The sequence below is a fragment of the Pyrgilauda ruficollis genome, unplaced genomic scaffold (genome assembly GCF_017590135.1).
Source record: "Pyrgilauda ruficollis isolate IOZ18807 unplaced genomic scaffold, ASM1759013v1 scaffold9, whole genome shotgun sequence".
NCBI classification, from domain to species: Eukaryota; Metazoa; Chordata; class Aves; order Passeriformes; family Passeridae; genus Pyrgilauda; species Pyrgilauda ruficollis.
In genome coordinates this window covers 5,265,628-5,281,844 of record NW_024531043.1, presented here as the reverse complement: position 1 = coordinate 5,281,844, position 16,217 = coordinate 5,265,628, and the positions used below count along the sequence as shown (strand labels likewise).

At 40.6% G+C, this 16,217-nt stretch overlaps 1 protein-coding gene across 1 annotated transcript in view; it reads left to right on the top strand.

Annotated features, from left to right (window-relative positions):
• The window catches only part of DGCR2 (DiGeorge syndrome critical region gene 2), a 28,914-nt gene that overhangs the window by 9,151 nt on the left and 3,546 nt on the right, over window positions 1-16,217 (top strand). The window contains exons 3-8 of the mRNA XM_041489149.1: window positions 5,335-5,460; window positions 6,643-6,853; window positions 7,838-7,914; window positions 9,791-9,967; window positions 11,305-11,508; window positions 15,825-15,977. Coding sequence (XP_041345083.1) covers window positions 5,335-5,460; window positions 6,643-6,853; window positions 7,838-7,914; window positions 9,791-9,967; window positions 11,305-11,508; window positions 15,825-15,977 — 948 coding nt within the window. The remainder of the gene's footprint in view (window positions 1-5,334; window positions 5,461-6,642; window positions 6,854-7,837; window positions 7,915-9,790; window positions 9,968-11,304; window positions 11,509-15,824; window positions 15,978-16,217) is intronic.

Below are 16,217 nucleotides of genomic sequence, written 5' to 3'. Positions count from 1 at the left end.
CAGCTAAATGTAAATACTTTAATTAAAAAGTTCTTCCCTTCAATAAAGGCAGTCTGAAGACTAAAAGAGCTAGTCAGTGAAGCCACCTGGACTTGTGAAACTTGGAGAATTATAACATCCTTAAATTAAAAGGCATGAAAACTCTCTGAAGCATGAAAAGAAAGCATGCAAGAAAGGGCCCTGAATCTGGTTGTGAAGCTTGTTAATCTTCAGCCTTTGAGCCACTAATGGCACACTCCAACATGAGCAACTGGGAACAGATCAATGGCAGTGAATTAGGGTTTTGTGGTGGTGTTAAAAGTGTGTTTCAGTGACTCCTTAGTCATGTTGGTGTTTTGAAAGGTTTGTTACAAAGCCATTGTAAGCTGTTTGCCTCTGTTGGTTCACCTTTTTTAGGCCTAATTTCATTTGTGTTAGTCACAAAGGTCCTATTAAAAGAAGAGGATCCATGATTAATAAATTAGTTTGGTAATCATGTATTGGCTGAAGCGCAAGAAACATTCCAAATTGTAAGACGTTTCGTTTGAATTTCTTCTGGCATTGTTTTCAGAACACAAGTAAGACATTTAATTCATTGACTATCTGAATAAGTGTGTGAGATGCCTATTTTTTGCCATATTTTTCTGAAGATTGTCATTATAGCTGTTTTTATTCTTACTATCTCCTATCACAATGACCATTTTCCTTTAAAACACGGAATTCCTTTCAGTCCCAAATTTTCCATGTGCAAAGTACTGTTCCCACTGCCCTTCCCACTAGGCACCCATGTGTCAGTGGAATTTGCAGCAGTGATTTCCCTCAATTCATCTCTCTGGCAGACTAAAACCAGTGTCTGCCTACTTTTGTGAGCAGTACTAAAAATTGCTGGGAGGGTTTATTATGTAGCATGTGCCTTTAGCAGTGGAGCTTCAAGAAATTTGTGGACTCTTCCATGTCAACAGTAATTGATCCTAAAAATAGTTTATCCCAAAGTGGTGTATTTTATGAAGTGGTAGAAACAGGCATTAATATCTTAAACAAGAACTTTTACAAATGGGAATTTATTCTTTCTAATCACTTTCTCTCATGTTTCTACACAAGCAATCAAAGTAAAAACATTAACTTTTTCACCTTTATAAAAATTCTGTATTTAAACCCATAAGGGGGAAGGGATCTGCAGTTTACCTTTTATTGCTTATTGGATTTCCAGCTTTACTTCTACCAGAATATCAGATCAGCTTCTGCAGATACCCTGCCTTCTTTGCAGGCCTTGTGGTGTAACTCATTTTCAGGAGGCTGAGCAGAGCAGGGTTTAGTAGAGCTCTGGCTGTGTTTTCCTCCCAAACTGCAGGCTTGATGTTTTTTTCTGTTGCCTATGAATGAAAATGGATGTCTTAAATTCAAGTGCCCTTCATAAATCCTATCCATATCAGTTTTACATCTTTCCCTTCTGATGAAGCAGCAGCTGCAGCAACCTGTTTTGAAGTGATCAAAAACAGCTTTGTGTTTTGTTTCACCAAGGATGTTTTGTATGGTTGAAGTGACTCTTGACATTTGTGCACTTTTTAGTTCATCTCTTTTTTTAAAAGCTAGGTATTAATAATAAAAACTTCTGAGCATTTCCACACCTTTCCTGAGCCCTTGCTGAACTCCTATTTTTTTTTTTTTATCCTACCTTGTGGTGTTTAAATTATAAGCTGTTTTCTGCCAGTCCATTGCCTTGAATAGCACTCAGCACAGCAGGACGCTGTTCTTGCTTGGCATTGATGTCCTTGCACAGTACAGTTGATAACACACAGCGTGGAGCTGCTTGATCTGAGAAGATTCACTCCTCTCTAGGAGCTTCTGAACTGTATTTCCAAATACTGAGGCACAAAACTGGACTTAATCTTGAAGTTCTCTCACCTCTTAAATTACCAGATGGAATTAGAAGCTTTCTAAGCTTTCAGTAGGTAATATGCTGGACAGAAAATTTGAAGCTTTGGGGAGAAGGCAGCTTTTATGTAAATTTTGAGAATCTGTGTGTTTAAACAGGAGCAACTCAAATCTTGGAACTAATAAGATATGGCAAGACCTGGTTGCTTTACAGGCAGTTTAATTTTGACATCATTTGACATAATACATCCATCCTTATGAAGGGTTTTGCTTGAGTGACTTGACATCTGTGACACAGTTTTCCAAAAGGTAGGAGAAGCCATCAGCATGGCAGACTTCTATTCTGAATTGGTAGCTTCAAGTTTTAAACAACTGAAAATAGCCACAGAACCACCACTGTTACACAACTTTCTCTTGATGGATAGCCCTATACTTAGACTATAATTGTGCTGGAGAGAATTAGATAGCAACTGTAAATTGGAAGGAGCTGGGTGAATACTAATCATGACTTGATCCATTGGGAAACACACTGGAGGATGCTTGTGTTCACCACTCTAATATTCAAAGGGTGAAAAAAAATAGTGCCCCATGAGTTTTTCCTTGAACCCATTTTTTCATTTTCTGTACCAACTAGCCAGCAAATGACATTTCTGGAGTAATTATATAAAGTCAGAGAAACAGATCTATATCTGTCTTGGCTAGTAAGAATACCACTGTTGCTTTTATTGCCCGTGGTTGTAGTATTTAAAAGAATAAAGATCTTGAAAACTGATCTTCCAAAATTCATTGCTTTCAGGATATGAAGTGTGCATGTAAGCACTGAAAATGATGGCTTTTCCCTTGTGAAACATTCAAACAGGGTTAGGTTCCGATCTTCTGAGTTAAGTTGTTATCTGAGTCCATGGCACTCTAATTTATTTTTAAAGATTAAATTATTTGTAAAAAGGAAGTAGGAACAGCACATAAAATTCTTCTGCAGAGGGTTGCAAAAGTGGAGTAGAAATCCAGTCCAATTACACCTTTGCCACCAGAATCTGCAACAGCTTTTCATGGCAGTCAAGTGACTTAGAGGCTTGTTAGCATCTCTTTATTGCCCTGGAAAAAGTTGTCTTCTTGGGAGACAGATATTCAGGTCAAATAGAAGCAATTTAATATTTGAAGAGCACCAGTTTATTAAGCAGCTGACAGCATTGGGCTTGAAGAAGTGGCTTGTGGTGGCTACTTTGTGCCACTTCAGTCCTGGTTTCTGCAGTGAATCTGCTGACAAGGGGAGATGCTGAGCAAGGAATGAGTTCTGCTTCCTGAGTGCAGATGATGGAACTCTCTTTATGTGGGATCTGTGTAGCTATTTTTCAAAGCATCTGGCATAAATTCTGTTAATTTAGGATGTTAGCCTGTGTAACCCTTCCTTAACCTTGCATGTTAAAACCTGTGAACTTTTGTTTTATTCCTGGGGGAGATAAAGTGTTAAGTCCTCGTGGGCGTTCTGTTTAGCTGCGGAGGGTCAGCCATATGGTGCTGCATCTGCTCTTGCTTCTGAGAGAGAACTGATTCTTCATGTGTTTGGTTCTGACTGGTTCTTTGGGTTTTGCTGTTACCATTTAATGCCATGGGAAAATAGAGCTCCCCATGCTGAGCTCAGTAGAATTGGATAAAGCATTCTACATTAGTTAGTGTTATTTTTAAAGTCTTGCTATAATTGAAGATTTGCTTTTTCAGCGTCTCAGTATCACTCTGAATATGATAGTGTAAATAGTGCTACTGAACCATTAGGATTAAAAACAGATTCTAAAACTAAAAATAGATTAGCCTTTAAAGTAATAAAAAATCAGTAATGTTTTATTACTGTCAAATAATTTTACCATTTTGCCTCCTTCGAATGAAATGTACGCTGAGTTTCTTGACACTGACTTCTTGCCTGTGATAGATAGTGTATTCTAATACTGAACACCAGAATTTCTGCTTTATTCCTGTAAGGCCATGTGAATATATTATGCACAGCCATTCCTTAATGGGTGATCTCTGTAGACATGTAATTCCTAGGATAACGTGATAATTAAATAGCCCTTGCTTATCCCATTAACCCAGGGCAAACTCAGTATGCTTGAGACAGATGAATGCAAAGCAACTCTGCTGTTCCTGGGCTCCAGCAAGGGATTTGTTTTGCTCATCAATGCCTACATTTGTTCCAAGGAGTGCACTGTTTGATGTTGGGTCTTGTGGAGGTCTTTCCCCCAGGTAATGCAGTGAACAGCCTGCAGCTCGGGGTTTAAATTACCATGAAATTGCTGTGGACCTCTTGCTTTCCAAAGATAGTCTGAAAAGAGAGAGTTTTATTGACGTGGTTTCATATGTATTTCAAACAGATATGGTTAAACCTGTTGAAGAAGACTGTGCAGCTTCTCTTTATTTGGGATCATGACTTTGTTTGTTTGGTTTAGCAAGGCTAAATGGAGCTAATCAGCTTTAAAGGAAAATAAGGAGATTTTTTTTTTATATAGAAATGAATGTCTACATAACTCTGTGCTGGTTAAACCCTATTACCTTCAATAACATCTAGTAGTATTAAGTAACATACAAGCAGACATGTATAATGCTTATATTGTTCGTTTTTTTTATTTCTCTCTTTTTAAGGTTAATCTCTTGTTTCCACATTAATCGTTCTTGGTGCCCATCTCCATCTCTCTCTAAGGTTTCTCCCCACCACTGTGCCAGCCTTCCTGCTTAGGAACCTGCTGGTTGTGCTGGCTATGGCCCACCCTGCCTCCACCTGAACTGGGTGTTCCTTATTTACTCCTGGTAGGCACATGGAGCCCTCCAGCCCCTTTTCTTGAATAACATCTTACACTGTGTTCTTCCTAAGTTACTGAACCTAGTGGTCGTGTACACCTCTTAACCTTGACACTGAGATGAGGGGCTGTGGGGGTTTATTTCAGAAGTCATCAACTAACTTTTCCTTTAGAAGCTTGAGAGTGAACAAAAAACCCTCCTTCTGGTTGAAGATCAGTCTCCTTTCCTGGTTTTAATTACATCCTACATCTCAGAGCATGTGTTGGAAAATGTATTGGAGGAGTTGTCTTATGTCCTTGAACACACAGCTGAGGAACAAAGCAGCTGGGGAGTGGGTAGTTCTGTAAACAGGAACAGATACAATATGCTGGGGATGATGCATTTGCTGCAGCAGTTGAAATGATGGGCAGCAAGTCCTGTGCACAATTGCAGGCTGGTGAGAATCTGCCAAAATATTTTGTTTACCTTGCAAGACTCATGTAATGGCTTGTTGGTTCTTTTCAATTGAAGGTATTTCAGCTACCTGCTGAGTAAAATGGCCAAGCTGTTACTGCAGGGACCTGCCATCTTTGCTTACCTGAGTCAGGTATCACACGTGTCTTGAATTAAAACCCAGGGAAAGTTTAATAAAACAAAATCTGCTTTTGCTTGCATCTTTCACCAGTACTAACTATTGCTCCTGGTCCCCAGGCTTGACAGGGGACCAGCGAACTTACCATGGGAAGGAGAGTGTGGACTCGAGGCACAGCTGGGGCAGAGCAGGGGACACCACCCGCTTCCACACCGTCAACATGGCACAGCCCGTCCGCTTCAGCAGTAAGTTGCAGACTGGGAAATCTGGGCCATCTCTCTGCTCATTAATTTACAAATTTAGGCTATTTTTAAATTAAAAAGTAATAGCCTTTTCTCTTTCCTAGCTTTTTGGCCAAACTTTGACATGCAATGCTATTTCAGGTGTTTGTGTGTTTCTTTTATGTATGTCCTGCATGGTTTATATAGCAGACCAGTACATGCAAAGAATGCTGTGTCCCTATTAATCCTCTCTTTGTGAAACAAGAGTTGCAATTTTCTGTTACAACTCATTGCAGAGTTGTAACAGAATAAAAAAGGATAAAAAACCCAAAAGAAACAAAACAGATTCAAGAGGCTTGAGAGCAGAACTGTGAATTGCAATGAACAGAAAACACTTTCTGAATTTTGAGTTTCTTAGGCAATTCAAAATTAACAGTACAAATGCAGGTTTAAATGTCATCTCCCTGTCCTGTGATTCTCTCTATTAGTCACCCATCACCTCCAAGAATGTTGGTCAAAAGCCCATGGGCCTGTTTTGTCCAGAAAAGCCTTAAGGCTTTTGTTTCAGGTTCCCTCAGTTGAGTTAATTGACAGAAAGCAGAGACAGCAGTTCACAACATCGCCTTCTTACTTCCTAAAGGTCTGCTTTACCATGGTGGTTTTTCCAAAGCAACCAAGAATTTCCCCAGAGCTTCTGTAGTCTTCAGTGATGGAGTCTGGGGGCAGGCAGGATTGTATGAGTACTGTTGAGACTGTTAAGAGTAGGTTGAAAACTTCAAAGCAAGTTGAATGTATTGCTAATCGCCTAATAGAAACACACAGTCATTAAATTGGCCACCTCTGGGGTTTTTGTGCTGCTTGTTTTTGCTTGGATTGATCAAATTTATTGGTTTTATAAAGATGTGCAGGGAAATGTCTTCCACAGTAGATGGTCAGTCTTAATGAAAGATTTTAAAGGCTGTGACAATGTGATGGGACTTTACTAGGAACTTAATGTTTTTAAAAACATGTGAAAAAAAAAAGCAACATTTGTCAGAAACTGTAGTACAGTCTTCAGGGATCTGTAATGTGTGCAACTCCTCCTGTGGAGGTGAAGTGTACACACTGTTGTGTATACATGTCCCAGTGATAATTGATTAGGATGCATTATATTAAAGATCCTAATTTGGGGGGAACGGTTTCCCTTCTATTCTTCATGTTTCCTAGGAAAGTGCCCAACAGGATGGCACCACTATGAGGGCACAGCCAGCTGTTACAGGGTGTATTTAAATGGGGAGAACTACTGGGATGCTGTGCAGACATGTCAGCGGGTGAACGGATCCCTCGCCACCTTCACCGCAGACCAAGAGCTCACCTTCATCCTGGCACAGGAGTGGGACTTGGAAGAAAAGGCATTTGTCAGGAAGGACCAGCGTAGGTGAGTAGGGAGAAAAGGACAAAGATCTCATGTTACAGAGAATAGCTTCTGTGTGCTACAAACGCTGGTGGTTCAGTTTGTGTGGAAAATCTAATGGTAAAATTTATGTCAGGTGAGTGAGCCGGTATGAACGTGCTGGTTGGCTGTTTGGCAGTGCCCCATCTGCAGTTTGTTTTAATTAATATTAACAGATAATTCAATTCAGCAGAGACTTCTTATCAACAGTCTTCTTATCTTCAGGTTGTCTTAGCAAGGTACAGGTATTCTTGAACTGTGTCAGGGAAGGTGGATTTAACAATGACTGCTGCTGCACTGCCTTGTATAGAAATAATTACTTAAATTTTTCAACAAGATTCTGATTTCCATGAAATACCTGTAGCTCTAACAAAGAGCAGCTTTGAGATAAGAATGAAGTAAAAAGGCATTTTGAGTTGCAATTACTGTGTTTGGGTGGTTTTAGATATTTCATTCTGTTCGTTCACAACAAACAAGTCCTCCTCCTTCTGCCTGTGGGTTTTTTGTCACTCATGGGCTGCCATGACAGATCACCAGGAGTGGCTGAGTAATGGTGTGTTTCTGTCTCTGGGGAGTTAAATGGTTTAATCCAGAGCAGTCTGACCTAAGTTGTTTATGTTCAGGAATACTTGACTTCTGAATGCTGCTGTGTGATTTTTGGGTTTGAGATACTGAAGTGCTGCCATGACAACAGAATAAGGTGCTGCTTATGAGTAGAAATAAAGGACACAATTATAATTTGTAAATCTAGAAAACTACTAAGTATTTTATCAAGTATTTTCCTCTGTTCCTCAACTGTAGTCTCTGTACATTGCCAATGTATGGGTCAGAAAGATAAGAGAAAAAGTCATCAAAACATTTTGAAAACATTGCTTTTACATATGAGGACATTAGAAAGTTCTGTGTAATTTAATTTGTTACTGTGTTTTTGGCCTGTATCTTTAGATTGTAACTTGGTTTGTTTTGCAGGTTCTGGGTGGGATATCAGTATGTGATCACCAAACGAAATCACTCTCTGGAAGGTCACTGGGAAGTAGCTTATAAAGGTGGGTCTCTCAAATTGCTGCTTAGTTCAGTGCCCATGGAAACTGTGTTAAAACATGAATATGATTCGAAAAAACAACATGACTTCTTTCACTGGTAGTGCTGAAATAGTATAGGTGAACTGCTTTGCTTCTCAGGGTAGAAGTGGAAGAGTTTAATACTCAACACACCTCTTACTTTAAAGTTTAAGAAGTTTTATGGGTTTTCACGCTGGCATGGAAAGAACATGTGTTTATTTGGACTTTCCCCTTGATTAAATGAGAGAAAGGAAACAACTCTGTAATTTCTCATTCTTTGTGGTGAATGTTTAGATGAACTGCTGATTCCTGGTTCTAGTATTTGCAGACTAGTGTAGCATGTTTGGAGATTTTAGCTTTTAAAAAATTGTTAAAATTTTGTATACTAAAACAACACACTTGAATTTTTGCAGAAATTACACAGATTTTTTTTCTTATTAAAATATTTCAGGTAGTTTACTTAAACCCTGTCAGAATTTGTAATCCCAGAAATAGATCTCATTTTATATGAAAAACTGAACGTTAATTTGATGGGTGTCACTGGCTAAACCCTTTCAATTGCAAAACAAGCAGCTCCCTCTGCTGAAAATGCAAAGCTATGTTTCTGCACCTTTTATCATTAGCTGATTCAGTTGAGAGATTAAAGTCATAATACAAACTCTTATGTGTACAGTTGCCTGTTTAATTCCTGTACTGGTTTAGGTAATGGAAAATTTACAACAAAGTTGTTGTTTTTTAAGCAGCAGCACTGTGAATTCCAGTGTAGCATTTGAAAACTAACCTGGATAGGTTTTTTCTCACGCATAGTTTTCAGTATCCATGGAAAATAGGAAAATCTAAATTTCCTTTAGGTACAGACACATAGTTATGATCAGAATTTTCAAACAATTGGGTCTTGAAAAATACTTCCTTTGACACAAGAATACAAAGATTCTCCTTAAAAGGACCTTTCTTTGCTCTTTGGAAAGCTGACTGCACTGCCATCTGCTGACAAAGTGGTCACAACAGGGAGGCATGAATTGCTGAAAAATCATCATAACTTTATTAGTTTTATTTAATTTGATGCATTATATGAATTTAAACCTTCTCAATAACATATAATCTTCTGTTTTCAAGCTTTGCGTTTAACAAAGAGATGCCTCTACAAAGTAAAGTACATAGTAACATTCAGTAGTTTGTGAAAAACTTTTCTTAGGCTTGTATTGACACAGACTCTGAATTCCTAATACCTGTTTGAAAAGTGATTTAGGGCTCTATAGCTTGAAAATTTTAATTTATTGTTGTGACATGCGGTACATAAGCCCTCCAGAAAATGCCCTCAACACCTTTTGCACTGTTTGGAGCCCACCAGGATGCTGTTTCATGATTGAAAGGACCAAACAGTGGATGCCCTAATGCATCCCCTCACACGTGGAGTGGCTCTGCGAGGGCTGCACGGGTGGATGCACATCTTTGGAAGCACTGGTGGGTGCATGGAGTGCCAGGCACAAGATTGCTGTGTGGGTTCTTGCTCCACCAGTAGCAACTGTGACCAAACTCAGCGTGGTTTGAGGAGGTGTATAACTATTGTCAGGCAAACCCCATGGGCCTCTGTGGAGCAGCACTTGTGGAGATGCTGGAGTATCACTTGTGGTTCAGAGTGACAGAATTACCCAGTACTTTGAAAACAGCAGCTTCTTTTCTGTGTGAGTCACCCCTTCCCTCCCAGCTGTTTGCCTTCCCCAGAGCTGTGCTGCTGGTGGCAGCTGGTGCTGGAGGGCTCTTTGTATTGGAGTTGGTGTGCATGAAATGAGTGATGGTACAGAGCTCTGTAAGGCTTTACGCACCCCCAGGCTGCTAATGCCAATGAATCTCGTTCCAGGCTCTTCAGAAGTGTTTTTACCCCCTGTTCCTGAGGTTGACACGGATATGTCTGAAAAGGAAAACGTTCTTTGTGCCCAGCTCCATTGTTTCCGTTCTCCTACCCTCCGGCACCACGGTTTGCACAGCTGGTATGCTGAAAACTGCTATGAGAAATCTTCATTCCTCTGCAAAAGGAGTAAGTTGGGTTCAGTTCAGTCTTAACTGTGTTGTGTGTTTAAATATGCATTAATAAGTAGTTGGAAATTGTTTCATTACCCTTTCTAATTTTTGCACAGTGAATTGGGAAAAAAAAAAGGTGGAGTTATATTTCTGCTTGATTTTAATAAATAAGAGCATCATAATGTGTGGCTGTCACACAGTACAGAGCTTTACTAAAAATCATTAGGCAGCAAAATAAACTTGGGCAAAAAAAAACTTTTCTGATTTTTTTTTTTTTTTAGAATACCATATTAGTAAACATTGCTCTTAAATTATTAATTTCACATTAAAATGAGGAAACACTTATTTTAGAGTGTAGCAAATTCTACTAAATTCTTTCCAGCTAATTATTAGACCTAGAAGGGAAAGACAAGTGGAGCTCATTGACTTAAAAGAGAGAGAAAAAAAAAGCTTTTGTTCTGTATCTTGCATTCCTGTACTCCAAAAGCCTTGATACCAACAGAGGTATTTGCAGTATTAGCAGGTAATCTTAGACATTACCTGATCTAGGTGGTGCTTCTTTGCAAGGAGAAAAGTTGTTTAACTTGAGGGTTATACAGGGTGCAGCTGACTGCCAGGGAAGTTGTGCAGCCTCTGTCCTCAGAGGGTTTTATGACCAAATTAGATAAAACTCTGAGCAATCTATTGGGATGTCATGGCTGACCCTGCTTTGATCAGAGATGGAGCTGGAGACCTCCTCAGGTGTCTCCCAGTGTTACCTTCCCTGTGGACCCCAGCAGTTGACCTGTGCAAAGGGGAGGGGACAGGCCATCCTCCCTGGGCAGTCATTCCAGCTGCCAGCTCCCAGCACTGTTTTCTCTCTCTGGTTTTGGCACCTGCCTTTAGGTCAGTGGGTAAAAGGCAGCAAAGCTTCCCCTGCTGGGCAGGGATCAGGATGCTGCTAGGACAGTGGAAGTACTATTGCCTGGCTCCCTTTTTAAGTCCTGGCCTGTGAAAAGGCCTTCAAATTTGGTCTAGAAAAGATCCAGCTTTTCCTAATACCAGGAAAGAGGAAGGAAGCTGCAGCAGGCTTTGGCAGTGAAGGTTAAGCTTCTCAGACCACTTGCTTTCCTCTATCTTGGAGAGGATGCTTGGAAGTGCGTCAGTTCCATTAAATACCTCAAACTCACCTTGTCAGTGAGCTGAAAATCATCTGTGTCCCTGGAGACCATCCATTATCCTTCCTACTCCCTGGAGATCCCTTTTCAAAGTTCCTTAATGTGAAGGCCTGGATTTTAACTTAGCCTTATGTTTACAAATCACTTAACAAAGGAAGCTGGATTCCATGGATATTGATGTGCCTGTCTGTTCTAGGCCAGACCTGTGTTGACATCAAAGACAACATTGTGGATGAAGGCTACTACTTCACTCCCAAAGGGAACGATCCCTGCTTGAGCTGCACGTGCCACAACGGTGAGCCTGAGATGTGTGTGGCTGCCCTGTGTGAGCGGCCCCAGGGCTGTCAGCAGTACCGCAAGGACCCCAAGGAGTGCTGCAAATTTACCTGCTTAGACCCAGGTAAGACTCTGCTGCTGCAGTTTTGTCAGTAAAAATTAGTTGAGTGCTCGACTTGGGTGTCTTTGTTTGAAACAGCACATCCTTGCAGTGCCTCTACATTGCTGGGTTCAACCACCCCGTGGAGAAGGGTCTCCAATCATAGGGAACACTTCAGACTGTGGCTGGTAAAAATTATTTATCTCTGGTGCTACTTAGAAAGGAGAAGCAGTAGTTTATTTTCAGTTTGGAGAGGGACAGTACTGTGGGTTTTTAGTAGAGCATCTGGTACATTTCCTTTGTCATGTTTAGTTGTCATGAAAACAAAACACTTTTCTCTTGAGCACTAATTAAGCATCTTTTTCTGGTCATGAACATATTTATGTGTATGGAAGTTTTCATGCAGGGATCATGTGGGAAGCAGAGTTTTTAAATTTTATAGTTTCAATAATAATCAGGACCTACAGCCTTGGCTATTGGATTTGGTACATCAGTACAGGTTTTTGTTTTGGATTGATTAAGTCAATGAAGTTGCCTTTGAACTGTTTGTTGGTCACTGTTTTGGGGTGCAGATTTTGGGGAGGTTATTTTTCTGTACAGAAAAGAAATGTAGCTTGGTTGGAGTTTACTGTGAGAGTGGTCAGATACCGGAGCAGATTGTGGAGTTGCCTTCTGTGCAATCAGTGCCTGATTGGACTCTGTCCTGCACAGGCTGCTCTAGCTGATGCTGCTTGAACAGGGGTTGGACTAGATGATCTCAGGTTGTTCCCTTTAACCTCAGCCATTCTGTGATATTGGGTTGTTTGATATTTTAAAATAACCTAGTCTTACCTGAGTGCATTAAGAAACTATTTTTTTGAACTCCTGTGGAAAACACAGAAAGTCAACTCTTCCATCAGAGGCTTCTATTTCAATCTGTTACAAATAAAGGGGTGCTTACTGCCTTCCAAATTTGCAGTCTTATTGGTCCTAACTAGAGAGATTAATCATTAAAGGCCACTGTCTCTCCTTGTGTCACATTTGTTCTGAGGGTTAAGCTTAACAGATGTTTGCAGCTAGTGTGGCAGGTCTGCAGTGAAAGAGTAGGAAAAAAGCAGGAGTCTTCCTCCCACTCTTATCAGCTGAGTTAAGACTTAGGCTTCACTTTTTTTATCTGCAGGAACAATGTCAGCAAAGCATCATCCAGCAGACAGGATAAGATGACCTGGGATAACCTCGTGTCAATCCTTGCTTATTGCTGTGGGTCTTAACTATTTCATGAATACTGATTTGAGGAGTGTATTTTACCACATATTTTCTTATCCTTAAGCTCTTCTTCTGTATTGATGCTAAATGAGACTTTCATTATACTCTTGCTTGAAGTGTTCTGGTGGATTTTTTTAGTAACTTAGTTTTTTAGAGAGGATTCATCAAGCTGTCATCCAACTTCTTTCATCATGAAGTTACTTCAGCTAGTGATAAACACTGAAAATTTTAAATTAAACATTTCAGTTTTCCTTCTGGGTGGTTATAAATGACTATTCCAGATGACAAAAATTAATGAATTACTTTCTTTAATCAGCATGTATTTATCTTTGTCCAATTCTTTCATGTATCTTCCCTAAGCTCTGTTGCAAAGGAAAGAAAACAGTTTACTAATCAACAGTAAGTAAGTTAATCACCCAAGGAGAGACCTGGGGAAAATAAATCCTGCTGTTGGGTTGGCAGGTAATCAGCTCTTGCAGCGTAAGTGGGTGAGCAACGATTACAAGTGGTAACAAATATTACTCAAGGACTTGGTAGTAGGGGGATTTTTCAGTGGTAGGAGTAAGCTGAGCAATCACAGCTATACTCACTTAAAAGATGCTTCTCATTTAGCCAAAGATAAATAGCAGAAGAATATTTTGAAACCAAGATAGTCTGTCTATTGCTGCTCCATGTTGAGGTAGAAAATAATTTTTCTGTTGTGGCTCTTGTTTAGACAGACCTGCAACTGTGAAAAGGTAGTAGAAGAAATAAAATACTTGGAAAGAACTGATGTGCTGAAGCTTTTCTAGTGACTGAACTGATGCAGTTACAGGGCACTACTGAGGGTGAAAACAAGTTTTCTGAAATAATTTGTTTTGTATTTATGTGAGCTTCAGGTGTCTTTGATCTCAATCCCACCCTAGAGTCCATGCCCACTTCCTGCCGCACATTCTTGCACCTGCACTGTACTGTGGTGTTGTTCTTTCTCACAGAAAAGTGCTGCCCTATCTCCACCTAGCTCCCCTTCTCCAGACAAATCTTGTTCTTTCTCATGGCATGTTAATACCAATAGTTCTTAGTTATTAACAACAGTTCTCATCTGTTGTTACTAACAGTCCTTGGCTGGCTCCACAGCCGCCTGATTGTTGGTGTTTGAGACATACACATGAACCCCTTATCTGGGAATTGAGAGATCAGAAGGATCCCACTTTGGGCTCCTGTTTATAGGGTCTCAAGAGAATGGGCTCTAGTTGTGGTAATTTTCCATCCTGGCTACAGTTGGAGTCAGTAACTTACTTTGAGGGTGCAATAACAAAAATACCACTCCAAGTGGATTGCTATTCAGGCAAGAAAAATAAGTTTCCAAGGCTGTTCATTAAAAAGCAGATGTTCTTTAGACACCTGTTAGTTCCTGGGAGCAGACAGTGTTTCTGATAAGCCCAAGAGAGCTTAGTCCAAGTGCAGCTCATCAAGGCTGAGGTCTAATGAGCATTTCTCAGGTCATAGTGCAGCCTGCAGAGGGGAGCTGCACCACCAGAATCCATTCCACGGCTAAAGTCATCTTCTCTGGGCCTCTGCACCTATGTGTATATTTTACTAAAGGCACTTCAGTGTTACTGGCAGCCTTGAATATTCCGCAGTGATGGTGGAGTCGGCGTGGCCGTAAGGTGGGGGAGGAGCAGGGGCAGGTCTGTGCTGTTCAGGGGGCTCTGCTGGTTGGGAGGTGTGTGACTGCAGCAGTTGAAGCTCTGTCAGTGGTAGTTGCTAAAGGGTTTGACAGCATCCAGGCTTTTGTGCTGCACAGCCAGATCTGAGAGGGTGTAATGTTCAAGATTTATGCGTAGCGTGCTATTAAATGAATTTCTTCTTGCCAAGAAGGCGTTACATAATGAATGCCAGCCTGTTAGGCACGTACTGGAATGATAGAAATTAGGTGGATTTTTCTGTTACTAGCATGTGTAGCAAACTAATACTTAAAATTTTTGTGAGGCTTTTAGCCTTCTTTTATAAGGAATCTTTGATAATACATCAGTTATTGTTAGTGAAAGGAAAAGTATGGAGGGAGCTCTTGCTGCTCAAGTGGGTGTGGGAAAGGAGAGGTGGCCAGGGTCTGGCTGGTTCCTCTGGGAAGTGGCCCTGCAGTGACTGGGAAGAGGGACCATCCCTGCTAGTGTTTGTCTTGCCGCAGCAGGTGACCACGTTGTGAGGCCACCTCGTCTGTTTCTTACCCACCCCTAACCTGGGTGTGTTTCTCATTCAGAACTCTTTAATGGGAAGTTAGTGCCAAGAACACAGTACATCATTTTTAGGACATTTTAGTTTGTGTAGAGTGCCTCTGTGTGCGTGTGTGCTGTTTAGGCATAACCCAGTGGGATTAGTTGAATTGTGAGAAACTAACGCCTCTTGTGCCTGGTGCTGGGAATACAGTGGTAATTTGTTCACAAGAGCCTTCCCTGTGTGGGTCTGGTTAACAATGGGATAGGGCTCTCCACGTCCTGAGCTCTTGGGTCTGTTTCTTGTTCTGCCACTTGCTTTTGGTATGACTGTAGGAAAAGGTTCAATTCCCATTCACCTTAATCTCTTCAGTTCCTGAATGATGATTACCGTGTTCCTATCACTTAGTGGTGCTAACCAGTGTACTGGTGACATGTGGAATTTAGATAGCCACATCTGGGTGACAATGACAACGTTCAGAAATTTTTTAATTGCAAATGGAATGGTTAGGATGTTCAGAAGTTATAGAGTGTATAGATATGCCAGTTCTCAAGCCTTTTCCTCTTCAGTATAATATGATCAGCCATGCAAGCAAAACAAGTGGATGTGCAAAATGCCATAACCTTTCTTTTTTCCAGTTTTCAGAGGCCTGAAGCCTTCAGTGTTTTGCCCCTTTTCCTGAGGAAGATATTCTTAGAAACTTTCAGATCTTCTTGCAGTAAAAAGATAAATCACCTGATGATTCATGATTTTCTTACGTATTTGAAATACGGAGAAGTGTTAAACCAGGCTAATGAATCTCCACTCTACGTTTATCTCTCCGTTACTGACAGAAAAACATCAAGAAAAATGAATCTTGAACAAAAATAACAGGCTGTTTTTATATGTTTGATGAACAGATGGCAACAGCCTGTTTGACTCAATGGCCGGTGGAATGCGCCTGATCGTGAGCTGCATCTCCTCCTTCCTCATCCTCTCCCTGCTGCTCTTCATGGTGCACCGGCTGCGCCAGAGGCGGAGAGAGCGCATAGAGTCCTTGATTGGAGCTAATTGTGAGTATCAGCTCTCTCCTTGTGCTGGATATTGACACACTGGGGTGTGTAAAGGAGAGAGATGTCATCATCTTGCTTGACTGTGCCTGTGTCTTGGTGGGGGTCTTCAGACTTGAACTTTTGTAGTGGATAATGGAAGAATATTTTTGTTTCTATGTGCTCCAAATCTGAAATATCTTCTGTAGTTTGAAGAGGTTAGAGTCAAATTTAGATGTGATGCAGGACAAACAGACTGGGAGC